The sequence below is a fragment of the Dasypus novemcinctus genome, chromosome 7 (assembly GCF_030445035.2).
Source record: "Dasypus novemcinctus isolate mDasNov1 chromosome 7, mDasNov1.1.hap2, whole genome shotgun sequence".
Lineage (NCBI taxonomy): Eukaryota > Metazoa > Chordata > Mammalia > Cingulata > Dasypodidae > Dasypus > Dasypus novemcinctus.
This window is the reverse complement of record NC_080679.1, coordinates 11,518,467-11,546,459: the sequence shown is the minus strand read 5'-3', so window position 1 is coordinate 11,546,459 and position 27,993 is coordinate 11,518,467. Positions and strand designations below refer to the sequence as shown.

At 37.4% G+C, this 27,993-nt stretch overlaps 1 protein-coding gene across 1 annotated transcript in view; it reads left to right on the top strand.

Moving 5' to 3' along the window:
- Positions 1-27,993, top strand: part of DIS3L2 (DIS3 like 3'-5' exoribonuclease 2) — a 392,051-nt gene that overhangs the window by 175,651 nt on the left and 188,407 nt on the right. The window contains exon 6 of the mRNA XM_058299893.2: positions 13,145-13,379. Coding sequence (XP_058155876.1) covers positions 13,145-13,379 — 235 coding nt within the window. The remainder of the gene's footprint in view (positions 1-13,144; positions 13,380-27,993) is intronic.

The window sequence follows — 27,993 nt, the reverse complement described above, 5'->3', positions numbered from 1 at the left end:
ATTTATTTGCACCTTTCATTCCTAAAAGACCTGCTACTTTTCTATGTATGCTTTCAAATTCCTCTTTGTGCTCATCCAGTGTCTTCTTAATATCTTTAATCTCTTTAGCCATCTCATGGAATTTATTAAGGACATTGTTTGAACATCTGTGATTAGTTGTCTCAACTCCTTTATGTCATCTGGAGACTTATCTTGTTTCTTTAACTGGGCCATAGCTTCCTGTTTCTTGGTGTGGATTGTAATTTTTTTTTTGGTGTCTTGGCATCTGGCTTACTAGAGTATTTATTCTAGGTGCATTTTTTCTTTTAGTTTAGGGCTTCCTGCCCTTTCTCCCTTGCTGGCTGTGCAGTTGGAGCCAGGGATGTAGTTGGTGCTATAAGCTGTGGAGGCTCAAGCTGCCCTTGTTTCCCCAGGGACTGATGAAGCTTCTCCTAACATTCTCCTTTGCCAGAGGTAGGACAGGGTCACAACTGTGTGGAATAATCCAAGTCATGCAGGCCTAGACTGTAATTGGCCGGAGAGACTGATGAGGCTTCATGCCCCTTAAGGCAGGGTGGAGCTGCAGGTATGGGCAGCAATCTATGCAGTGCGGGTCCAAGATGACTGCAGTTGCCTCAGTAGACTTCCCATTATTCAGTCTGTGCCAGCCATAGGTCCCTACAGTTACGGGATAGGCTGGTACAGGGTCCTCCAGCCTCCACCCTGCCAGAGGTGGAGCTGAATCCTAGGCTAGGGCTGCAGGCCAATCTGGGTGAAAGAAACTGGTTCCTACCATTACTGTGATTTTAGGTCAGCCTGGCTTCCCCTCAAGCTGGGAGCAGAATCAAAATGGCGGCCACAGCCTCTTTCTGACTTGGACAGATTCATACCCTAGCTGTTCCTAGGGTTATATCCTAGCCAGCTGAGTGTACCAGTCAGTAACCAAAATCAGTGGCCAACCATCTCCTCCCCTGTTTTTGGGAAATGGAACATCCAATTCCAGCCACAAAATAGCTCCTGGGGCAGCTTGCTCAGCCAAAGTAGGATAATCACCAGACTGCGACTTGATGGAGCTGGGGCCTAGGCTAGAGCTGCAATCTGATCTGGATGGAAAGAAGCTGGTCCCCACCAGCACGGTGATTTTCAGTCTGCCCCGCTTCCCCTTGTGCCAGGTGCGGAGTTAAGATGGTGGTCCCGGCCTCTTTCTTACTTGGACAGGCTCAAAGTTTAGCTGTTCTCAGGATTATATATTAGCCCACTGAATTTACTCATCGTAGCTGAAGTTGGCCTAACCCTTTCTTCCTCTCCCCTTTTTGGGAAGTGGAGCTTTCAGTTTCATCTGCAGAACAGCTCCCAAGGAGGCTTGTGCTTCCAGTGGAGGATGGGCACCGGCCTCCAGGGCATGGAACGGTCTACCTATTAATTTTCTCTGCAGATGAGCATTCTCCTTTCATTCCTTCAAGGATGTGGCAGGATGCTCTTCTGGTCTTCTGGAGCCCCTAAACAGGTGCTTCAACTAGCTCCAGGTAGCTCTGCCCTGTTGGAGGAGCTGACCCTAGGAGCTCCTTACTCTGCCACCATCTTGCTTGTTCCAGATTAACTTTTTATACAATTGTATAATGACATAGTCTAGGCAGAATTTGACAAAACCCAAATATTTGAAGGCACTGGTTATCAACCCAAATCAGGAGAAATAGAAAGGTATTCAGTGCTTGAAAGAAGGGATGCACACTAGGTGGAACCCACAGCAATATAGCATTTCCTGTGAGCATGGCTCAATCTACACAGAGACAGGTGGCTAGATCTCATGCAGAAAATCTTGGTTTTATCTGAGTTGTTAAAGGACGTATTTCAGGGTGTGAGATGGGTAAAATTGAGAGGGGAAAATCTTGGAATATAGGAAGCCACAGATAGGTGTTGAGGATAGTCAAACTGTTTATAAATTCCTTTCAAAGCCTAGGCTAAAATCTGAATTGGTTCATACATGTGAAAGGTGCCTATGCACTCAGTGGAAAACAAGAACTGGAAGACTGGAAGAACTAAGGAGAAATACCAGATTTTGCCTACTGCAAAGGAGAAAGAACCTGAAATGTGAGTGATGCTAAGTTAGAGGGACTTAGTAAACACTTAAGACTTTCTGTAGATCTGTTCTAAGCCATTGTAAAACCATGCTTCCTCAAGTTCAAGGTAATAAGACAGAAATTAAACTGTCTGCTAGGACAAAACAGTACTCTTGGGAGAAATATAACAAAATGAAAATTCTTTACAACATCTCCACAATTTCCAGCATGCAGTAGAAATTATGGACATGCAAAAAGAACCAGGAAAATATGACCTATTATCAGTAAAAAAAGGTAGTCAATAGAAACAGACCTTGAAATGACCCAAATGTCAGAGTCCTCATACAAAAGCTTTACAGCAGTTATTAAAATATCTTCACAGACTTAATGGAAAACATGGTTACTGATGAGGAAACAGATGGGGAATCTCAGCAGAGGAATGGATAAAAAATAAGTATAAATTCTACAGTTGAGAATTATAATTGCTAAAATTTAAAACTCACTGCAAATGCAACTAAAAGAATAAAAGATAGCCAAAGCCATCTTGAAAATAAGAATGAAATTGGAGGACTTATATATCCTAGTCTTAAACTTATTACAAAGCCAAAGTAATCAAAACAACATGGCATTGTAACAAGGACAGCTATATAGACCAATTGGATTGATATTTGCATGCCCAAGTTCATGGTAGCATTATTTAAAATTGACAAAAGATGAAAGCAACCCATGTGTCCATTAGCCAATGAATGGATAAACAAAATATGGTGTATCCATATGGTATAATACATATATATACACAATAAGGGGAGAGAGATAAATAAAAATAAATCTTAAAAAAAAAAAAAAAGAATAAAGGCCAAAGGATTTTAGATACCAAGTGCTTCAATGGGGAAAATGAAGGCCAATTTAGCAAATGATGGTGAAATAACTGGTTGAGTGTGTAGGGGAAAAAAATGAATCTTCACCTCTGCCTGACACCACACATTAATTCAAAGTGTATCATAGTGTTAAAGTGTAAAACTTCTAGAAAAAGTAGGAAGTCTTTGCAACCTTGAGGTAGGCACATTTTTTCTTAGAGAAGACACACAATTCATTAACCATAAACCATAAAAGAAAGAACTGACAAATTAGATTAAAAAACAAAAAAACAACAACTTTTCAAAGGTTCTTTTAAGAAAAAAAGGTATGCCACAGACTAAAAGCAAATGTTCATTACATGTATATCTGACAAAGGACTTGTGTATAGAATACGTAAAAATTCCTATAAGCTACCCAATAAAAAATAGTTAAAAGATTAGGTACTTCACCAAAGAAAATATAAGAATGACCAAGTAAGCACGTGGAAAGTTGGTACATATCATTAATCATAAGGGAAATGTAAAAAGGGAAATTAAAACTACAAGATACCATTTTATACCCACCATAATGGCTAAAATTAAAGACTGAATGCCAAATATTGACAAGAATGTGGAGCATCTGGGATTTTCATTCTTTGTTGGTCTGAGTGTAAAATGGGATGACAACTTTGAAAAGTTGTCTAGTGTTTTTTTATAAAGTTAAATATATGCATACTCTATGATCAGCAATCCACTCCAAGGTATATGTACCCAAGGGAAATGAAAACATATACCCACAAAAGGACTTGTAAAAAAATGTTTAAGACAACTTTATTAATAATCATCAGAAGAACCCAAATGCCCATCAAATAAATGGGCAAACAAATTAAACTACATTCATGTAATGGAATACTATTAAAAGAACAATCTGATTCATACAACAACATGGATGAATTTTTTTAAAAAATTGAGTGAAAGAAACCAGTCATAAAAGGATGTGTACTGCATGAGTCCATGTATATGAAGTTCTTGAATAGATAAAATTGGTGATAGAGTAGTATTTGCCCATGGGAATTAGAAATTGACTGGAACGGCACATGAAGGAACTTTCTAGGGTGATGGAAATGTTCTGTATCTTTATTGGGGTGTTGATTACATGAGTACATACAAATTTCATATATTGAATTGTTCATTTAATGTCTATACTGTTTGTACACTTTATCTAAAAAATAAACACTATTTTTGAAAAGCACATTTTGATCACAGGGAGTCTGTGTAGGTGTGGGGAAATGAGCCTAGGTGGAGGATAGGAAGACGAGAGTCTTGATGCTTGCTATCAGGCTACAGTCTTCTGTGTGAGCTATGACCTTAGGGAAATTGGTTTATGAAGTCATCTCCAGAGAGAGCAAGAATTGAGGAGGATTGGAAATAGTTCAGAATTTGTCTAAATTACTTGAGAAGTAGCAGAAGGCTTACTTAATTCCACTGTGGGCCTATACTTAGAAATTAACTTCTCCTCTGAGAGAATGTTCATCTATGGGATGTGTTGATTTGTTCTTTTTTTTTTTTTCATAGCTAGGACATATCTTGCCAACTTCTTTTGTTTAAAAAAAAATCGTCATTTAAAATTATGACATTCAGCGTATGCAGAATGTTAATAGAAATGTTCTATGTAACCTGTGTAACCATTCTCCAAATTAAGAAATAGAACACCGCCAACCAGTCCCCCATAATTCTCATGTGTCCTTGATCATAGCCCTCTCTTTTCTAAAGGTAACCACTAACCTGATTTGGTGATTGCGTCCTTGCTTTTCTTTATAGTTTGTGTATCCCTAAACACCATGAATTAATTTTGCCTGTTTTTTAAGTGTTGTTCAAATATAATTATGTTCTGTCCATTCTTTTGGGTCCTCTTTTGCTCACCATTATGTATGTGCTTCTGGTTTTTAAATTTTCATTGCTGTCCAGTAGTCTGTTGTGTGAAAATATCACAGTATATTTATCCATTTTGTTGTTGATGGCTACTTTCATTTTTCCCATTTGGTCTAGTATGAATATTCTTGCACCCCTGTACTTGGTACACATTTCTCCCGGGTGTACACACGTGTGGAATTGCTGGGGCCTACATTTGCATGTCTTCTACTTTACTTCATTGTCCTGATCTATTTTTCAAAGGGCTGGTCTAGTTTACATTCATACCAGCAGTGTATGTGTATGGCTGTATATCCTTGCTAACATTTGGTAGCATCAGGATTTTAATTTTTTGTGAGGGTTTGTAGTGATACCTCATTGTGACTTTAATTTGCATTACTCTTACTACTAATGAGGCTGAGCACCTTTTCAACTTTATTTGCTATTAGCATTTCTAGTTCAAGAAGTACTTATAAATCTCTTATTTTCTATTGGGTTGTCTATATTTTATTGATCTATAGGAGTTCTTTTTAAACATAGGCACTTCTAGGACTTATCTTTTCAATTTCTTTATGGTGTCTTAGATCGGAAAGAAAAATTCTGTTTTAATGGAGTTGAATTTATTATTTTCTTTCATGGCAGTTTTTAGGTATGTTTAAAACTTATTTACCTATATATTTTCTCATATTATTTTCTGAAATTCTGTCAGCTTTGCAGATTAGCATCTTACTGAGCCATTTTCCACTCAAACTCTGTTATATAGTTTCTCAGACTCAGCAAACATTCTTCAGAGGAGTAGGGTTCTCTTAAGTCATTTTGCCATTCCTCTGCTAACACAGAATTTGTGTTACCCTTAACTTGTAGAAGTCATGCTACACCACTCTCCTTTTCCAAAAGGTGTGCCTCTTCCACTTCTGAGCCTCTGAACTCAAGATTCTGGGCTCAGGACTCTTCCCTGTTCCTTTCAAGTATAGGCTTCTCACACTCTCCCCCAATTTCATCCCTGATGCTCTCTCAGGCTCCCCTCCTGGATATACTGTTGGTGCTCACTGCCCTCTAGAGCTGTAGGATTGCGGCCTGGTGGAGAAAGGTGATCACCGCCTGCTCCATCACTATATGACCCAATTATACCTTCCTGATGGAGACAATAGGTAGATTACAGATCTATCCTTGGTAAAAGTGAAGGGCTCATCTGACAAAAGGTGTGTACGTGTGTGTATGCATGTGCATACGCATGCATGGTCACATGCATGTGTTAGGGGAGTTCAAGTAAATTAAAACTTCTAAGTATTGTGTGCTTTTCTTGACATTTTTGGGAGCTGCAATTGACATGTTTATTTTATTATCAATGCTCCCCAATTCATATCTGCTTGTATTTTCACTCTAAATTCTCATTAGCAGAGTTTGTGTGAAGCTCACTCTACACTGTTGATGGAACAACACTGAGAGTGAAAACATTCTGTATGACCCAGTGATTTGATTTCCTCACTAACCTGTTTCTGTCCTGCCCTCCAGAGACTAGACAAAAACTCCAAGGGAGAAATAATCCAGTTGCAGCATGCACTTGGAATATAAGTGCAGCTAGCTGTCTCACCCTTTCAGGTCTGTGGAGAAGACCAGAGGAATTTTTAAAGTCCTCAGGTAACCAGGTCAGTAATATATCCATTTCCCTCAGGCCCCTCTTTCACTCTGAGCCTAAACTCTCCTTAATATTGCTCAACCTAAACTGGTATCCTTCAACACCAGACTCTTTACTCTCCTAGTGCTTTCCTTATAGAGCATTTTGCATCTATGTGTAGATGTGCATTTTTCTGTGGAAGCAGGGTTTCCAGCTTTTATCAGGTTTTCAGAGGGATCTGCTAACCTTCAAAGTCAAGGACCACTAAATAGAAGTTCAGTAGACTAGATTTCTGAACTTTTTCAAGGATGGCCCCATTGAAGAAGGACTCTTACTTTACAGAACCAAGGAAAATTGTATACTTGTTTCTAACCCACATGCCCTTCTGTCTGAAAACTTATGAATGCTCCCCTATGTACTAATTCTCTCTTTCTTCCACTCATTCATCCATGTGTCCATTCTTCAAATATTTGTTGAGTACCTAGATCTTGCAAGTTACTGTTGAGTATACAAAGATGTGTAAAATATAATTGATGGACATACAGTCTTGACAGATAAGATAAATCATATATATAAAACACTAATGTAGTGAAGAAAGTGAGAAGTCCTGAGAAAAGGTACAAATAAATTGCTTTGGAACTTTAGAAAAGGGAGAAATTATTCTTTTCTAGGAAATGGGAAGGGACTGGAAAGATTTTATGGTAGATTCTGCATTATAGAAAATCTAAGCCACTTGGAATAGGATTTGAAATACACATAGATTTTAGATATGGAAATGTTAGCTGCAGTGTGCCATCTTCACTTTTTTATTCATTCCAAAGACATTGTAATACTTTCTGTGTGCCAGGCCTAGCTGTTATGTCCCGCTGAACCAGCAGGAGGACTCACCCAGAGAGAATAAGGAAATAAGACCCAGCTGGACTGCCCCAAACTGTCCCTCAGTGGTGCTGGTTCTGAAGAAAGGGACACTCAACACCAGGGTGATCTGTCCAAAGTATTTATTAAGAAAACTTACAGAGAACTCCTGCTTCCTCGCAATGGACAGTGAGACAGCAGGAAATTCACTCAAGTATGTCCACACCTATAGCAACTGCTCTATAGATTATAAACGTTTGGGGAACAAAAGTGACTAAATGTCAAGGACTTGCATGTAAGTTTTGGGAAAAGTTCTTGGCATATGTTCTTTTCTCAAAACAAGATGCACTCAGGGTAGGCAGCATTAAAAAATTACAGCACAGGAAGTGGATGTGGCTCAAGCCGTTGAGCACCCACCTCCCATATGGGAGGTCCCGGGTCCAGTTCCCAGTGCCTCCTAAAGAAGACAAACAATGAGCAGACATTGAGCAAAAACAACGAGCAGGCAAAAGCAAAACCAAAACAAAACAAACACAACACGCAGACAAGGAGAAAAAAAAACAATGAGCAAAACTACAAGCAAAAAACAAAATGAGCCCGGAGCAGATGTGATTCAAGCAATTGAGTGCCCACCTTCTATGTGGGGGGTCCTGGGTTTGGTTCCCAGTGCCTCCTAAAAAGAAAAAACAGATAATGAGCAGTCAATGAGTTACAAAACAATGAGCAAACAGATGAGGGAGCCATCTCAGAGTGGGGTGGGGGGTGGGAATTACAGCAACCAAAGCTCAGAGTGCTTCTAGGGAGTTAGGAGGAGGGGGTGGGGAGTGAGGCAGGGGCAAGGTCAATCCTTGGTCAGGTAGAAGATGCTGTAGGTTTTACATACTAGCCATGGTCATATATGGAGTTTATAGTATAATAGGAAAGATAGATGATGAACAAGTTATTTCCTAATTAATTACCATATTCATTCATTCAACATTTATTTGAATGGCTACTAAATGTTGTTCTCAACTCTAGAGTATAACAATGAGTAAAACAGCGTCTTTGCTCATGAAATCTACGTTCTAGTTGGAGAGGCAGAAAATAAATAAGCATATAATATATGGTCAGGTAGTAATAAATGCAGTGATGAAAATTAAAGCAGCAGAAGGGGAGAGAGAATTGGCAGCAAAGGGGGGCTATTTCAGTTAATGTGGTCAGGGAAAGCTACTCTGAGGAGAGGATATTTGAGCAGAAACCTGAACAAAATGAGAGGACAAGCCCTGCAAATAGCTGAGAAAGAGTTTTCCAGGTAGAGGGAATAGCAAGTGCAAATGCCCTAAAGTGGAAGCAGTTTTAGTACTCCAGGAAGAGCAAGATCTCTAGGACTGTAGTGTAATATGCAAAGAAGGAGTGGTAGAAAATGAGGATGGAGAAATAGATAAGGGCCATACGTTTTAAGGCTTCCAGTGAAGGTAAGTTGGAAAGTCATTGGTAGAATGACATGATCTGATTTTTGTTTTAAAAGGAATTGCTCTACCTGCTTTGGTCTGACACGGAAATGAAGAGACCAGTTATTGCAGTAGTTCAGCAAAGAGATCAGGGCCACTCCAATTAGAGTGGTAACATTAGAGGTGGCAAGAAGGTACATTTTAAAGAAAGGGCGAGTGGATTCTTCTGATGAATTAGATACGGAGAACAAGAGGGAGAGAGAAATTTAGGGTGATGCCATGGGTTTGGAGACTTGAGCAGCTGGGTGAATGGTGTGCCATCTGCTGCTGGGGGAGAGGTGCATTGTTTGGGTGAGGGTGGAAGGTAGTTCATCAAGGGTTCTCATGTTTGATGTGCTTACCTGACATCCAAATGAAAGTATCAGGTAGGCAATTGGATATGAGTCTGAAATTTAAGGAAGAGATTGGGGCTAGGTATTTAATTTGATGAATTAATATCATATATAGAGATTTAAAGCCATGAAACTGACCACCTAGAGAGTGAATGTAGATCTTTCCGTCATTTCATTTATAAATACGTCTGTATATCTCTAGAAGTTAGGACTTTTTTTTTTTTAAACAATTAATGTCATCCTGTGTCCAATATTCAAATCTCCCTCATTCTTTCTCTTTGTTCTTCTTTTAAATGCAGCTGGTTAGTTAGAAACAGGATCCAAACAAAAGTAATATATTACATTTCTTTGATGTGTGACAATTATTTTAATCTTTAGGTTCCCATTCCCCCATGGGAATTTATTTTTCCATGGAATTTATTTGTTGACAAAACTGGTTTATTTGTCCTGTAGGATTCTCCACATTCTAAAATTTGTTAATTGCAATACTGTAGTGTTTTAAAATTTGTTCCTGTTTCCTGAATTTCCTGTTTCGGATCAGATTTAGGCTCAATTTTTGGGAAAAACAATACTTCACAGGTGGTGGTGTGTGCTTCCTGTTGTAGTATGTCAGCAAGTTCTGTGGTTCTTTCTTTTTATGAACTCATATTGATCAGTGGGTTCAGGTGTTGTCACCCTTTCCATCAGCTTATGATTGCAGGGTATGTTTTTTTTTTTAATGTTCAAATTTTTTGGCCAATGAGAGTGCCTGCATGAGTTTCCTGGGTAGCTTTCTTTCTTTTCTGGTTTGACAGGATGTTCCGGTTCATCTTGTCCATTTCCTGTTTCAGACTTGAATTAGCCATTTCTTTAGGGAGCCCCACAACCCTTACTCTTAACCAGTGTGTGATATGAAATGGTTTCAGAGTACCTCATGGATCCTGTGATCTCATGGTGATATCCCCCATACCGTTTCTTCTGTTCTTGTATGTCTTAGGATCATAAAGTAGGATGAAAATGCCTTAAACATGCAACATATTAATTTGTATTTTAATTGTACAGTTTTAAGTGCTGTTTTCTTTTAACATTTTTTACTTTAATAACTCAAAAGTGAATTTAGTGGAAGCAGCTGTGGCTCAATCAGTTGGGCTCCCGTCTACCATATGGGAGGCCCTGGGTTCGCGTCCTGGGGCCTCCCTGTGAAGGCAGGCTCACCTGCACGCTGTGGAAAGCCGCTGGCCTGGGCACCACAGAGTGCCTTCCAGCCCACAAGCACTGAGGAGAGCCTACTCAAAAAGGTGATGCAACAATAAAAGGGAGACAAGCAGAAATGCAGAAGAGCACGCAGCGAACAGACACAGAGAGCAGACTGCAAGCAAGCTACAAGGAGGAGGGAGAATAAATTAAAAAAACAAAATACAGACAGAAAAATTCACAGCAAATGGACACAGAGAGCAGTCAGCATGCAAAAAGCCACAAGCAGGGGAGGGATAAAAAAAGAAGTGAATATAGTGCCTAAAACACTAATCCTTGAATATGGATAATCTAAACCATGGAGATTATCACAACGTCAGAATTGTTGTTTTGTTGTTGTTGTTGTTTCCTAGGTTGGTTTTTTTTTCTTTAATTGTATTTCTTTGAAGATACATAGATCACAAAAAATGCTATATTAAAAAATGTAATATATATAGGTTCCCTCTATATATATATACACCCCCCTCCACACATTCATAAACTCAGATGAAAACTACCTTTCATTATAGGGTAGTTAAGCCTTCAGTTTTATAGTCAGAATTCTGATTCCCCTGGTTATATTTTCTCCATGTTTGTGGAAACCAAATTGTTTTGTGAAACCATTACTGGCAAAAATAAATATATAATAGAAATTAAAGGCCTGGGCCTTTTGCTTAACATCATTTCACCAGTCTACATTCTACCAATAGTGTATACACATCAGTCATTTTCTTTCATCACCTAGCCACACCCCTTTCTCCCTTCAGGTGCCATGTGTGGGATGATGTATTGATATAAAATAAATAATAGATTAGAGATCATGTTGCAGTAATGCTGCTTTAGACACGGGATGCTTGTGTACCTCATGCCTGTGCTTTGGGTCATTTAGACAATGCCCAACGTTGTGTTAATTCTTTGAGGATGGTCAGGGGCAGAGTTTCCTAAATATTACTTAATTTTACAAGCATATTTAATGAAATCGAGTGGGTTTGTTGAATTTCGAGTGATGGCAAATTCTTATTTTTCTACTACATGCCAGCAGATTCTCTAATTTTGAATGATCTACTTGGATTATGTGTGAAACAGGACTTGTGTGGCAGAAGTACACAGAAGAGACCTGGTTTTATAATTGCGTATCAATCCCCCTAATTGAGGCTTTGCTCATATGTGCTCATACAAGAGAACCCTTTTTAGAAACTCTGGCCCAGCCAGTGGAACTTAAGAATCTATTAACTTAAGAATCTGTTCTTGGAGTATATCCTCATTACAAATATCTTTGTAATATTTTCCTTTGATTTTCTGAGTTGATATAATATTAACTGACTGGGGATGGTTTTGTTACTTGGAATCTGTGGCATTAAAATGTTTGGGGAAAGGTTTCTTTTATTTCTCTCTCTTTTTTTTTTTTTGGTTTATTTTTATATTTTTAGGAAAGATTTCTTTTAATGACTTTTTCTGCCTGGTGTAAGAAGAAGGTACTTCAATAAGCATGATCTTTGTGTGATATAAATAGAATATTAATCTAGTTGGTTGAAAGCAGGCATGTATTTTGAAACTTCTAAGTTAAACTCTGAAAAATATTGCATCTATCAAATATGATCACATAGAGAAACAGCTGGAGATGTTCACTGCCTTCATTCAGGTCTCTACTATAATTTCACCTCGTCTTAGAGGCATCTCCTAATGGACTTGGTAAACTAGTCTTACCGTTACCCTTACCTTCCCTCATCTCCTTACCCAGCCTTTTCTGTCTCCCTCCTTCCTTTTATAGCACTTATCACTGTTTTCTATTCAACTTTTGATTATTTTCACTGCTGTGTTCTTGCCACCTAGAACAGTGACTGGCACCCTGAAAGGTACTTGGTAATGATTTGTCAAATGAGTAAATTTTTTGCCATTTATCTCACGAGGCTATGTGGTGCAAAGTGGGCCTTCACCATTTTTGGAAAGGATGAAATGAACAATCAAGTTTATTTATACACACACACACACACATCAGTGATTGCATTTTAATTGTACAGTTATATATTTAAACTGCAGGTTGGTTTCTTATCCTGAAGTAGTGTCTTAAAAGGATGTGGTATTCTAAGTAGCATCTAGAACCTACAAAGTCTTTTTTGTTAATGTGGGTGGGCAGATTTGCATATAGGTTGTGCATCTTTTCAGTGACTAAACAATACCTGCTATATTTTAATATAGTATCCATAGAAATTAGAGAGTGCTGTCGTGTCCATGATGTGACAAACCCATTAGGTGCATTTGTATCTGGATTCTTTTATTTCCTTCATTTTTATTGCTAGTATAAATATCCATCTGTATGCTCTATATACTGATTTCAAAATACAGAATTAAGGGTTTATATTTTTATGAGAACATTTTGTGAACTCTTGTTCTCACTCACTTTTGTTTATTCTATTTCATCTTGTGTTTTTGTGGTTTCCTCTGGAGACAGTGACATGCCGTGTTGTCTTTTGTCCTTTCGTAACATACTGCTTGCTTCCCTGTGATGAACCCTTACAAAGCAGCATCGTACTACTAATAGGCAGGGCCTTTGGGGAAAGGGTCTGAAAACCTGCTCATAAAAATGAGAAGTGGATATGGCATTATTAGGTCACCAGTCTGGGGCATCTGGAAGAACTGAGTGCCAGCCTGGCATTGCTGAATTGCTCATCTTCTTAAGGTAGTCTGTGCATCTGGAGAATAAGGATGCTTTTTCAGACTACATGGTGAGGGTCTGATGCTATCAGCTTCTGAATGTGCAGTTTTTTCCCTTAGAAAAGAAAATTGAAAAAAGAAAACTCTGCTCTTTCCTTTATCCAGTGAGTTAGCAGAACTTTTCTTTTTTCTTCAGGTAATTAAACCAGAGAGCAATGACAAAGAAACAGAAGCTGCCTATGAATCAGATATCCCTGAGGAGCTCTGTACACGCCATCTCTTGCACCAGTCCCTGAAAGGCTGTGATGACAGTCCTGATGTCATTATAGAGGCTCAGTTTAATGACAATGACTCAGAAGATGGACATGGCAGTGCACAAAATATGCTGGCCGATGGTGTTAAGAAACTTTCAGTTTGTGCTCAGGAAAAAGGTGAGTATTGTACGGGTGTGCCATCCTTTCAGAAAACTAAGTGTTTTAAGTATTGGAGTTTCTCTCTGTGCTACATGATCACATGATACAATTAATATCTTTCCAGCTTCTAACTGGTGGCAGCTTTGTAGAGGGAGGGATTTTAGGTTGATGTGCCTCCAGCTGCTTATTATGGGAGGGGGGAAGATACTGCAGAAGGTCAGTGTGTGCTGTTGCCACTTTTCCTCATAGGTTTTGGGTTTTGTCAATCATTAACTGGAATTTCTTACAGTGAGCCCAGTCCTGCATGGTACTTGATATAAAGAGAGTTAAATCCTCTTTTAAAATCCTTACCAAAAAGCACTTCATTTTACCGTGGGCTTTGCTTAATTCAGTACATTTCTAAAGTGTATCCTGTCAGTGGTGATGGGACTAGATCATCCTAAACGGATAAGCACATTATCTCTAGAAAGCGTTCTTTACTTTAAGCCTTCTAAGCCATGCATCCTCTGGACACAGAAAAAAGCCACTGCAGACATATGGACAAGAAACTTTGACCCAGGACCCTAACAAACCATACTCTGGGAAACCTAAGGGAAAGTGACAATTAAGATATTTCAACTTAGAGATTTTAAAGATGTTCCGAGTAGAGCAGGTATATTTTCTAGCCCAACTGAGTGTTATGTGTACTCTGAAATAGAAAAGATTGAGCAACACTGACCTGGCCCAGGCAGCTTAGATAATGAGTTTTGTTATCAGAAAGAAGTTTCTGGCACAGCCCCTATTAAAGGCTAGAAAACATGCCAGAAGATTACTAAGGGAGGATGTTCAGCAGACATCCTGTGAGAGGTGAGCATGCCTCACTGACTCCCAAAGTAGGCTGAGGTGATTTCTGGAAGCGACTACCTAAGGGCCACCTGTTTCTCTACTGCCAATGAGAAGGCAATCTGGAGGAGAGAGCACTTTCATAAGAACTGTGTGGCTTCTTGGTGCCAAGTGCTACTCATTCAGAATGCCTTTCCAGCTTTGAAATTCTTTTTGAGTGAAGAGGCTTCTGCCGCCTCACTGTCGCTTCAGGTATATCTGAGGGTGCCTAGCTCCCCTTGTTTTTGTGGCGCCTGCTCACACCCTAGTGAGTTCACTGTTCAGGGCCCAGCCAACTTCATTTGGATGCTGTTCCTTGAAATTCCACTTGCTTTAGAAATTGTTGAATGTTGTGACCCTCTTCTTAAAATGCATGTGTAGTATCAGAAGGACGTAAGCTTTGTGAGTCCTGTCTTTACTATGAAGAGAGAGGGAAATAACCAGGACCCCAAATAGCCAAATCTTTTCTCATCAAGATGACTGAGAGAGATACTTGAGGACACAGCCAAGCAAAGGAACACTTGAAAACTGGTTGAGTGTTTGGCCCAAGAACATTGCATGGAAACCTAGCTCTGGTGATTGGGCTTGGCAGACCTCAGCAACCTCTTTTCCTCTGGGCCTCAAGTGGAAGGGAGCTCTTTTATTAGTGGCTGGTACAAGTGCAAGGGCAAGGAAATATTAATGGATGGAAATGATGGCAGAATTGATGCCTAGGGGTAGATGCTAACAAATCACTCTGCCCTTTGGGAAATTCTAATGCCAGACCTGCTCTTGATTTGGCCTTTATTGTAATTCCCCTCCCTCCCTCTTATAAGCCAGTATCATTGAGTTCTTTACAAGGCCACTGTATACATGTTTTTTCTTTGTTCTTTCTATTTTACTATTATTTATTTTGCTTCCTTAGTAGCCCTCACTGAGGAAGCAGCCTTAATCCTTCCCTCAGTATCTGGGACAGATTTCTCTTTCCTGCTAGCCTCTAACTGAAGAGTTTGTGAAACCACATGGCTGGTTCTCATTTTTTGCCCTCTTGATATTTAGGAAAATCTCAATTTGCTCTTTTAAAAATCATGGTGTTTTTTTAGATATTTCAACTAGCTTCTTTTGCTCAGGATAATATAAAATCTGGTTACAATTAGGGGTGTTAGTACTTTTTGCACCATTTTAGGTTTTGAAATTTATTGTTGAAACAAACCATAACCTTAAGAACGTCATAAACTTTTCCTAAGACTTCTAGAAAGATTCTTTTTTTTCTGTTGCAATTGCAAGTGGATTATTAATCCTAGTTCACGCTTGTGTTCAAAAGTGGTTTTTATTTGTTTTCATTTTATTATCACGTTTCTTTATCCAAAGCACATGTTACACTTTGTATTTTGTGCATAAGACATCTCTGTTACCCAGGACACATTCCTATTTTTATAATAACCACCAGTTTCTCTGGTAAGTGAGCAGATAGCTCTAGCTGTCTTTAGCAAGTACCTATTGCTGCATTCAGAGAAGGGCTTCTCTGGGCATCTCAGACCCACAGAATAGTTTTTCATAGGAGACAGCATGGTTCAGCATCATCCTCAGCCTTGAATGAGTGAGTGGGCGAAATCCAGCCTCACCATCTCCTGAGACTGAGCTTTTACTACTTTACAAGCAGTAGTGTTGTCAGCTCAGAAATCTGGCATTTGTATGGAGATGGGGGACAACCCAACCAAATTTTCCTTGGCATCAAATGCAAAAATGGCTTTAAAAATGTTTGGATAATGGTTGCCTGGTTAACAAACTCCAAATGATAAAATCATCATGGCCAAGTGATACAGTAGCTTTGTATCTTTTACCAGTGGGAGTTTTGAACACAATTTTGGCTTTATGAATATTGGTGATCATGACCTAATCAGGTTATGATGTTCATTTCCTGTCTTGCATCCTAGCAGGCTCTGCTAGACTTCTTTTTTCAGTTTTTCTGTTCTGGAGACAAGCCTAAACCAGTATTCTGGTGAGTGAGCATGGATGACCTTTTCACTTCTATCTTCTATCTCAACTTCAGCTGTTTTCTGAAGAGGAGACTCCATATAGAATCCTTGCTCCCTTCTGAGATTTGAATCAGTCCATTTCTACTATTTATGGGGCCTGCTCAGGTCACTTTCAGTAGTAAGGAATGGCCTTTCTTTCTCATTTAAGATTTATCTGTTTCCTAGGACTGACCCTTTTAGCTCTAGACTCTTTAAGTTCTCTTAACTTGCACAAAAAGTAATGGTATTCCCTTTTGGCTCCAGAAAAGAGCACCCATATGATTCTTCTCATGTTATCCTTTGGGTTTATAAGAAGCTTGCAAGAACTCTTCCTTCAGGCTGTCTGGAAAGCCTTCTTTCTCAGACCTAAATTTTTTCTTTACTTTTCTGCCAGTGTTTCCAGATTCTGAGATAAAGTCTCTCTATTGCTTTTCTTTCCCAGTTCGCTGCTGAGTATAGTGGTGATTGCTACAACCAGAAGATGAATTCAATATATGGCAATTCCCCATCAACTACAGTTTTAGTGCATTGTTTTATACCACATTTAAACATACAATTTTTTAAAAAATATAAAACTTGTCCAGAGCTATGTTAACAGAAGGATTCAGCAAGAATTTTTTCTGCTCTGTCTATTAGGCTGGATAGGCAATGTGGTCATGTCAGGTAGAGGTAGATGTAGATGCTCAGACTCTGCAGTGATCTGAGACCCAAATCCTGTGCTGGGCCAGTCATTTCTCCCTGTGAAATCCCTAAAAGAAATATATGGACAGAGGACAAAGCAAGGCAGAGGAACAGTTCATTATTTACTGAGCCTTTGGCCCAGAATGATTATACCTGTCTACACTCCCACTGGCAATGCAGGGGGCTTCTAACATGTTCTTATTCCTGCCAACAGCTGGGGTCATCCAGCTTTCTGGTTTTTGTAGCCTATAATATTCTGTAAATTGCCTTTTCATATCATTAGCTCATTGTTTTACCAGCTTACTGTTCACTTGTTGATTTGTAGGAATTTCTTATCCTCCGTAATAATCCCTTTCCATTTTGGGCATTACAATTATCTTCTCCCATTCTGTCATTTGTGGTGTCTTTCATTGAACAAAAATCTTTAGTTTTGATAGGATAAAATTGATCATTTACTATATGGGATTTTAAGTTTTTCCTTATTTTTAGGTAACAAAGAAATTCTCTCATGTAATCTTCTCTTAACTTTATAGTTTTGTCTTTGCCACTGCGTCTGTAATCAATATAAATTTTTAATCAATATCTACCCTTATCAGTTGGAATCTAGTTTATAGTGAGTAGTCTATTCTTACTCCATTTATTTGTGCGGCCTCACTTACCTTTTATTAAGCTCCTAGGTATACATAGGTCTTTTTCTGAATTCTCTGTTTTCTATCATCTATTCTTGTGCTACTATTTTTATCAAGTATGTTCTTGTATTGTCTTTAAATGTCTGACAGCCATCCCCATCTTATCTTTTATCTGAGTTGACTTAACTGTTCTAGAACCATTCTTATTCCATATAAATTATAGAATAAATTTATTTTATTTTCCAAAAACTATCTGGATTTTGATTGGGAAATACAGAATTTATAGATTAATTTGAGGAGAACTGACATTTTTATATTATTAAATAATCCCCTCTGAGAGATTGACTTGTGCTTCTTTTTCATATACTCTTCAATATATGTTATTGGGGTTTTAATGATTTCTTCATTAAGGCTGTGTATGTTCTTCATTAAAATGGATGCCTATCATTCACAATAGCAAAGAAAATTTAAATTGTAATATTTTATGGTGTGAATATTTTATTGTATTTAATTTTCTAGATGGTACTTACTGATATAAAGAGGCTACCTTGCTGAGTCTTTTATTAGACTTAAGTTGTTCATTCTATTGTTACTCTATGAAAATGGTAACATCATTTGTATATAAAGTTGGCTTTATCAGTCCTCAAACTTGTTATTTCTTTTTCTTTCCATATGGCATTGGCCATGATCGCCAACACTAGTTGAATAGGTGGCATTGATGAGGGTCATTTTTTTTATCTTGTTCCTACTCTTTAAAGGATCTAAAGTTTACTCATTAGGATAATAGCCTTTATCAAATTAAGTAAGTTTCCTTTTAGTCTTGGTTTGCTAGAAGTTTCTGTCATAAATAAGGTGTTCAGCCGTATGATACTCATTCTTCATTGATTGCATTTTTCTCTCCCTAAGTCTACTTTCTGATGTTGAACCATCTTCCATTCCTTGGATAAAGCCCTGATGTGTTATTATTTTTTAAGATACACTTTTAGATTCACTTAGGTAGTATTTTGTTTAGAATTTTTGTATCATGTTAAATGGCCCTATGGTTTTCTTGTTGTCATTAATCTTATTTTTTAGAAGCAAAATTATTTTAGTCCTGGTCAGTTGTTGACCTTTTCTTGTTTTTTAGAACAGCTTTGTATATGATAGAAATTAACTGTTCCTTAAAATTTGGTAGAATTAATTGTAAAATCATGTGCACCTGCTGTTTTTTAGGAGGTGTGATCTTTGACTAAAACATCTCTTTCATACTGATAGGTCTGTTCAGGTTCTCTCTTCTTGTGCCAATTTTGGCATAATTTTATAAAAATTTATCCATTTCATCCATTCAAATATATTAGCACATATATTCCTAGAATTCCTTGGTAGTCCTTTATTATTTTAAAAATCTCCTTTTACTTCCTTTTTCATTCTGTATTTTATTTGAGTCATCTCTTTTTTCTTGATAACTCTTGCTTTCCAACAATCTATTTTATTAATCTTTTCAAAGAATAAGCTTTTGTTTATGTTATTTTTCTCTATTGCTGTTGTTAATTTTTTTAAAATAATGTTTTATATATCATTGATATTTGCCTTTATCCTTAATAGTTCATTCCTTATTGTGGAAGGTTCTCTTTTTTGTCCTTTTTTCTAACTTCTTGAATTGAATATTTGGCTTATTACTTTTAACCTTTTCGTGCCTCAAAAATGTGTTTAAAGCTGTAAATGTCCCTCTACATATTTCTTTAGCAGTATTCTACAGATTTTGACATGGCAGTATTTTTATTTCTAAACATTTAATTTCTCTTATGGTTTCATCTAAAACTGAGTGGGTTATTTAATAAGACCTTAATTTCTAATTTGTTGTTATTCTTTTGTTAATGTTTAATTTTAATATATTATGGTAAGAGAATAGAGTCTATACGTTATGAATGTATAATTCATTGAGGCTTCCTTTTCAGGCTATTGAGTGATCTATATTTCTAAATATTCCACCTATAGTTTAAAAGAAAGGCATGTGTATATTCAAAATCTTAATACATAATTTTACTATTCTCATCTTCATAAACTGTTTATTATTTTATGTACTTGATCTGTCATTTCTGTGACAGATCTTAGAAATCTATGACTTTATTTATTTATTTATTTCTCCTGCAGCCCTGTCAATTATGGGTTGATATACTTTGAAGTTGTGTTGTTAGGGACATCTGTGTATATTATGAATATATGGATATGTATATATATGTAGATACATTTTATATGTTATCTATATTCATATATGTATTTGTTTATAAATATACACATACTAATGTCTGGTATTTATTGTGTGCTAAACCATGCCTAAGCACTTTATATTTACTTATTTTATTATATTTAATGCTCATTATATTTATTTAATCCTCATAAGACACCTACTGTCTATTTCAGGAATATTAGTAGTATCTCTCTCAGGAATACTAGTAGATACTATTCCCGAGGCACAGAAGTGTTACAGTTAGTACAGTTTAGACTCCCCTGGTAGCTTTTGAAAGTTATCAGTGCCTGGATACCATCTCGGAGATTCTGATTCTAGTTGATTTGGAATAGGGCTTAGCATTGGTATTCTTAAAACGCTCTCTAGAGACTCAAAAGGTTCTACTCTGCAGCTGCAATTGAGCAACTGTAGGACCAGTCCTAGACTTGTCCTCTTAACTGTTATGCTACAGCTGTCCTCAAAAATAGCAGTGCACACTGCACAGGTTAAACATTTCATGGTAGTCCAACATTAGCATAATAATGTATTCAGTCAAGGATCATTGATAGTAAAACTATTCGGCAAAAGGGTTTTAGAAACTAGGATATTCTCATGGACTTAAAGTATCATGCCACAGTTGACTTACTAATTAATTACAGTGAGGAAAATGTAATTGTGGCAGATTTGGTGGTCACTGCTCTAAACAATGGGATATATTGTATATTACCCATCATTGGAAAGTATTCATGCCAAAAATATTTTACCTGAATTAAACCTGTATCCCTAACTTGCAGTATAGTGGGAATGTTGGGAATATTAGAACAAGTCAAATGGAAGAAATAATAAGTTAAATCCAGTATATTTGATAATCTACAAGATAACCAGCATGGATTCTTCGAAAACTAGTCAGTATCATGAAAAACAAAAAATATTTAGAGGAGAGCCCCAGTCGAGATAGTGGAGTGAGAAGCTTCAAGGCTCCGTCCCTCAAGGAAGTTTTTTTCATTTTTTTTTAAGATTTATTTTTAATTTATTTCTCTCCCCTCCCCCCCCACCCCCCCCCACCCCCGCCCCAGTTGTCTGCTCTCTGTGTCCATTCACTGTGTTTTCTTCTGTGTCTGCTTGCACTCTTGTCAGTGGCACTGGGAATCTGAGTCTCTTTTTGTTACATCATCTTCCTGTGTCAGCTCTCCGTGTGTGCGGCGCCATTCCTGGGCAGGCTGCACTTTCTTTCACGCTGGGTGGCTCTCCTTATGGGGCGCACTCCTTACACATGGGGCTCCCCTACGTAGGCGACACCCCTGCATGGCACGGCACTCCTTGCGCACATCAGCACTGCACATGGGCCAGCTGCACACAGGTCAAGGAGGCCCAGGGTTTGAAAAAAATTGTCAACACAGAATTCTATGTTTGGAAAAACTGTCTTTCAAAAAATGAGGGAGTGATTAAGACATTCTCAGATAAACAAAAGCTGAGGGAATTCATCAAGAGATGCTAAAAGAGAGTTCTGCAGGTAAAAGGAAAGAGCAGTAGACAATAGACTGAAATCGCATAAAGAAATAAACATCTCTGGTGAGGTTAACAGTATGGATAAATATAAATGCCAGTACTATTGTATTTTTGGTTTCTAACTCCACTTTTTATTTCCTACAGGATCTAAAAGACAAATGCATAAAATTCCCTGATAAATCTGTGATTTTGGACTCAACATATAAACATGCAATTTGTAATAGGAACTATATAGAGTTGGGGGGACAGATGGGTATAGTAACATAGTTTGTGTATATTATTGAAATTGAGTTGGTATTAAAGCAAACAAATGTTATAGATTAAGGATCTTAAATTTAAGTCTCACGGTAACTGCAAGCAAGATTTTAGAGAATGTGCAAGCTCATAGAGACAGAAATTACAGTACATGTTGCCAGGGGTGAGGGACAGGGAGAATGGGAAATAAATGCATAAAGGGTGTCGGGTTTCTTTTTGGGGAGATGGGAACGCTTTAAGGGCACTGCAGCCTTGTGAATGTGATTAATCCCTCTGAGTGGTGTGTTTGAGAGTGGTTGAAATGGGAAAGTATGTATGTTCCCACAAAAAAGAAGGGTAGGAGACGGAGGATGAGGAGGGTAGGAGAGGGAGGATAAGGAGGGAAGGATGAGTGGGGAGAGGAGGAAGAGGAGGAAGAGGAGGAGGAGGAAGGGGAACAGGCAACTGAAGAGACAGTGACAAATGCAATGCATCATCCTGAACAGGATCTTATGAAGGAGAGAAAAGGCTCAAAGGGACATTTTTAGGACATTTGAACAAATTGGAATATAGACTGTAAGCTTTATATTAATGTTAAACTTCTTGAACTGGACAGCTGCACTTAAGTTGAATACATAAGAGAACATCTTTGTTCTGAGGACTACACATGGCAGTATTAAGTGGTGAAGGAGCGTGATGTATACAACCTAAACTTCAGAAAATGGATGGATTTTTACATGGATGGATGGATGAATGGAAGGAAGGATAGATAATAGATAGCTAGATGGATGGATAGATAGATTGATAGAATGATACAGCAAACGTGTAAAAAAATAAAATTGGATCTGGGCATTTGAGGAGGAGAGAGGGATATGTTGGAGTTTTCTGTATCAGTTTTGTATTATATTGGCAACTGTTTTGTACCTTTGAAATGATTTCAAAATAAAAAGTAAAAAACAAACAAAAAACACATAACATAGGGTACTTTAAAGGAAGAGATACCAAAGAAACATAATAAAAAATAAAGTATAAGTCTTGATTAGATCCTGGATAGGAAGAAAAAGTTGGTAACAACAATTGGAAAAAATTAGACAGAATAGTTGATGACATATTGGTATTACTGTTTATTTTCTTAGTTGTGATAATGAGAGTGATTTTATAGACGCACACAGTGTTTCACAGAGTTATTTTCTGAACCATCTGAAACTAACTTAAAGAAATCAGGACATTTTACCCATCAGTTTCTAAGAATGAGGACATTCTCCTAGATAGATAGCTAGAATGATACATCAAATGTGTAAAAATTAAAATTGGATCCAGGTATTTGAGAAGGAGGGAGGGATATGTTTTAACTCAAAGAATCAAACTTTGTTCCCCATTAAAAATATCAGTTCATCCCACAAGGAGTCAATAAAGACAATAATGAATAAATATTTTTAAATTATGTGAATAGTCAATTAAGAGAGCTTTTTAGGAAAAAAGAACAAAGCCTTCAATAATTTTTTCAAAAATGATTAATTTTTGTGAACATCCTGCAAAAGTCAAAAAGAATGAGGCCGTGTCATGCTATCATACAATTTTGTCCAAAAAATATACAGAAACCTTTTTTCTAATCTTTATTCTAAGTACTATGACTTGCATTAGCAACCTAAAATTTCTTAAATAAACTAAACTAAACATATTATTCCCACTATGATCTATATAATTTGGTCCCCACTTGAATTTACTTTATGAATCTTGGGTTTTAGTATAACATTTACTCAGTTATCTTGTGCTTTCTATTTACCCTGGCACTGAGCAGGCATTCAATCAGTGATAGCTTGGGACAGTGGGAAATGGTGGAGTAAGGTGCGTTAGCTTGGAATCATCACTCTGCTTCTGAAATAAGGGAGTTGAGCAAAATAATTATCAGTTTCTTGTAGCTAAAAAGTTCTGTGATTAAATATTTTTTTCAGTAATGTTAATGATTTAGTTAGAGAGACTGAGATGAGTCATAGACAAATGGTTTGGGGTTTTCTCCATTGGTACCTATTCTGCCTCTTAATATTGTCACAGTCTGTGCCACTTACCTTTGCCATTTCTTTATTCATTCACTCAGCATTTATGGATTTTGATCCTCCCAGTTCTCTACATTTATGGATTTATGGATTTTGATGCTCCCAGTTCTCTACTGAGTCCAGGTCGTACAAAAGTGAAGAAGTATCCATCCACCTACCATCCATCAACCCAACTACCATCCACCCACCCATCTACCAACCATCCACCTATCATCCACCAAATATCTACCTACCCAGTTACCATCCACCCACCCATCCACCATTTATATACCTACCATCCATTAACTATGTACCCACCCACTCACCCAGCCTTCCCTCCCTCCAATATATATTTACCAAGAGCCTGCCAAATGCTAGGCACTTTGTGTAGTCCTTCATTCCCAGTAGGTACCTCTTTGCAGATGCTGACTGCTCCTCTTTACCTTCTGCTTTTCTGCATGCCTGACTCCAGAGCTTCTTCGTTTGACTATGGGAAAATTAGTCCTAGTGATTATAGTGGTTTATATGAATTGCTTGTCATTTATGTCATACTTCCTCCATTTATAGTGATCCTTGCTATTACCTATATATCATATAGTTTCTCCTATGAGTTCTCATGAAAACATTTGCACCCATTTGTCTCTGCTGCATTGCTCATGGGAACACAGTCACTCTGGGACTGATAGCCTTATGGTTCTCCTGTTATCCTCTTGTCTTGTGCTTAGGAGCATACGAGCTTCAGACACTATGTACTAGATCAGCCTCTCCCCTGCTGTATTCTGCATGTTCACCTCTTCACCATAGGCTCTCTGTTCTTTCGCAGCTATGATGTATGAGTCAGAATCACTGCATAGCATACAACATTTGATTGAAGTCTTTTGTGGTTCATCCTGACTCTACACATGAACATGTTTATGAATTAGGGTATTTTTCAGCTTCTATTTTGTGATATGTAATGCTTTTTAAAGCAACTCTTTTCCTTTATTAGCAATATTCACTGAGAAAATTAACCATTCTTGTGAATACCTTTACACTCTTAAAAATTATTGAGGACCCTGAAGAGCTTTGTATATGTAGGTTATATTTATCAATATAGCCACATTAAAAATTAAAACTAAGGAAGTTTAAAATATTATTTCAAAGTGTGCTTACTTTTAGTTTTGTTTCTGTGTGCATTTAAGGAAAACTTTAGATTTAGGAATGATTTACTGGACATTAATAAGATTATATCTGGTATAACCACAGTCAAAATACTGAAATAGAATTAACTTCTAAAATGTACTTGCATGGATGTTATATCTAGTATCTTAGAAAACTCTAGAAAACACTCCATTAGCCATTAGAGCAGGGGTCAGCAAAATTTTTCTGTAAATTCCATATAGTAAGTATTTTCAGCTCTGTGGGCCATAAGGTCTCTGTCACAACTACTCAGTTCTGTTGTTGAGGACTGGAAGCAGCTGTATGCAACTTGGACATGATTGTACACGGCTGAATTTGACCTGCTGGCAGTAGTTTAGTTTGCTGACCCTACTTTACACTCATGAAAGAATGAGTGAAAAAGCAAAGGTCTTCATATCATTGCTAGCAGAGTTTTGACCTTGTGATCACCCTAAAAGCATCTCAGGCCATCCTTTGGAAAATCACTGCTTGAAGCTATTCACATTAGTGACTGTTTTAATTGATCTTTACTATTAGAAAATTCAATATCTTTAATTCCTTTAGTTCCTTGGTTTTAATTGATCATTGGATTTTTCCCCCCCTGTGGAGTGCTAATTACAATAATTCAGGGTAAAATCTATTGCCTCAGTCCTTTTGTCCAATTGTGGGGTATTTTGAGTATGTACATGTGCCCCATATTGCTATTTTGACTATATTCTGGGTCTGTGTACAACTTAATTTATGAAACCTATAAATTCACAGTGTGAATGATAGTGTGAATCTTAGATCTTCTTAGTATGTTTTGTAGTTTATATATAGCATTATTTTGCACATTTCTTATTAGAAAAAACTTGAGTGTTTTGTATTAATTTGAAAGGCAATATTTTTCTAGCATTTCCTCACAGGTTATTGTTGATATATAAAAAAGCTATAGTGGGAAGTGGATGTGGCTCAAGTGATAAGGCCTCTGCCTACCATATGGGAGGACCAGGGTTTAATCCCTGGGGCCTTCTGGTGAAAAAGAAGAAAAGAAAGCATGCCTGTATGGCAAGCCATTGCCTGCTTGGCAAGCTGAGTGCCCACACAGCAAGGCAAGTGCCTACGTGGAGAGCCAGTGCCTGTGCAAGTGAGTCATGCAGCGAGATGATGGCGCAACAGAAGAGAGAAGGGGAGAGTCAAGGTGAAGCACAGCAGAGAGCAGGAACTGAGATGGCACAATTGACAGGGAACCTCTCTCCACATCAGAGGTCCCCAGGATCAAATCCTGGTGAATCCTAGAGGAGAAAGAAGAGAAGAGAAGACAAAAAGAGAAATAGATACAGAAGATCACACGGTGAATGGACACAGACAGCAAAAACAGCAGGGCAGGGGAGAGGGAGGGAAAAATAAATAAATAAATGTTTTTTTAAAAAGCTATATCCATTATTTTTGTGTGTGTGTGTCTTAACTGGATACCTTAATGAATGCTCTTATTATTTCTAGTAATTTTATAATTGGTTGTTTTGATTTTCTAGGTGTAAAATAATTTTATCTGCAAATAGTGATCTTTTTCTAACTTTGTACCTCTTAGTTTACTTATTACCTTGGTTTATTGGCCATGGCTTTGAGAATGGTCTTACATAATCGTGGTGATTTCCTTGTTTTGGACTTTAATATGAATGCTTCCAGTATTATCCTCAAGCACAGTGCTGGGTTTTGGCTTGAGATCAAGTTAACCAAGTATCCTCTTTCTTTTTTACTCAAAATTTCTATTGGGAATGGATATTGAATTTTATTCATGTGTTTTTTGAGCTTCTTTCAAGATGCTATTTTCCCCTTTGGCTTATTAATATGATGACATATAATATGAATAATTCTTGCATTGCTCATATGACCATGACCCTCATTTGGTCTTGATATATAACATGTTTTAACATGTAAATTTTTTGCTAATAATTTATTTATGATTTTGGTTTATAATAACAAGATTGGTCTACAGTTTCTTTTTATGTTGTCTTTGTTGTGTTTTATAATCAGGCTCTTTTAACACTGTAGAAAGAATTGTGGGTGCTTTCTTTTTTCAGTGCTTCGGGGTACACAGTTAAAATAGCATTGAGAATGATCAAGTGTTCTGAACAACTGAAGCATTTAAAGAGCATATACTTGAAACATGGGATGTGGCTTTCTTTAGCTGGCAAATTCCTCTGTCTCTAATGATTATTAGTTTCTTTAGAGTTCCTTCTTCTTGAGTTAATTTTGCTGATGTATATTTTCCAAGAAAATCATATTTAGCCACATATTCTAGTGTATTAGAAATAGAGGTGTAAAAGTTTTTTCAATTGTTTAATTTCCTCTGCGTCAGTGATCATAATAACCCTTTTCAGTTTTCCCCACATTTATTACACTAGGTACTGACTTGTCTAAGTTTTAATAGAAATATATTCCTACTATTTTTATTTATTGTAAGTAGTTTCTGCTTTTATCTTTTCTTACCAAGGACTTTCTTTAGAAATGTTAAGTCTGAAATGGTTGTGTAGTTGAAAGTGCATGTTGAAGTTCATAACGGAGGTTTGGACTGGAAATATAGTTTAAGGAGCCACTGACATCTAGTTGGTTCCTTGAAGAACCCCTGTATACTAAGAGGTCCTTCAAAGGACTCTAGAGGGACAGAGGCCCACCTCTTCTCTTTTCTTGCTACCTGTGTTCCTCTCCTTGAAATTAATTAATATTGTTTATCAAACTGTCCCTTGACTTAGAATCTCTATATCAAACAGACACTCCTGTGGGTTTTTTTAAAAGGGATTTTTTTTTGTTATTATTAAATACATGGTTATTAGAAGGGGTTAGCAGAAACAGAAAATTATGATAAATTACAAGAAATCTTGAAATAATAATTTCTCTCTTCTTTATTGAAATACAGATTTTTTGGGCTTGTCCTTTTTGCTTCCTCCTCTTCCCTTTTTTTTTTTTTTTTTTTTAACTTGGAGACCATCCCTACCTACTTGTCTAATTTCTTTTTGACCCATCAGTAGGCTTGAGTTTCAGAACATTTTTCTAACATTACAAGTAATTTGTTTTATAGAATATACTTTGCCCTACTCTACCCCAGACACTTCCTTGGAATAGACACGCTATCAGCCTTCTTGTTTGCACTTTTAGGACAAAATTATTGGGATGGAAATTTAAATAAAAGGAAATAATCTGTAACAAACATTGTTCATACTGTTTCTTGGACTTAGGGGTTCCCAGGCCTCTGGCATGTGAGTCATTCTTCTCCCCAGGAGATGAGGGTCTCTGGAGTCACCTGCCCATGGACGTTTTAGCAGCCTATATGTGGCA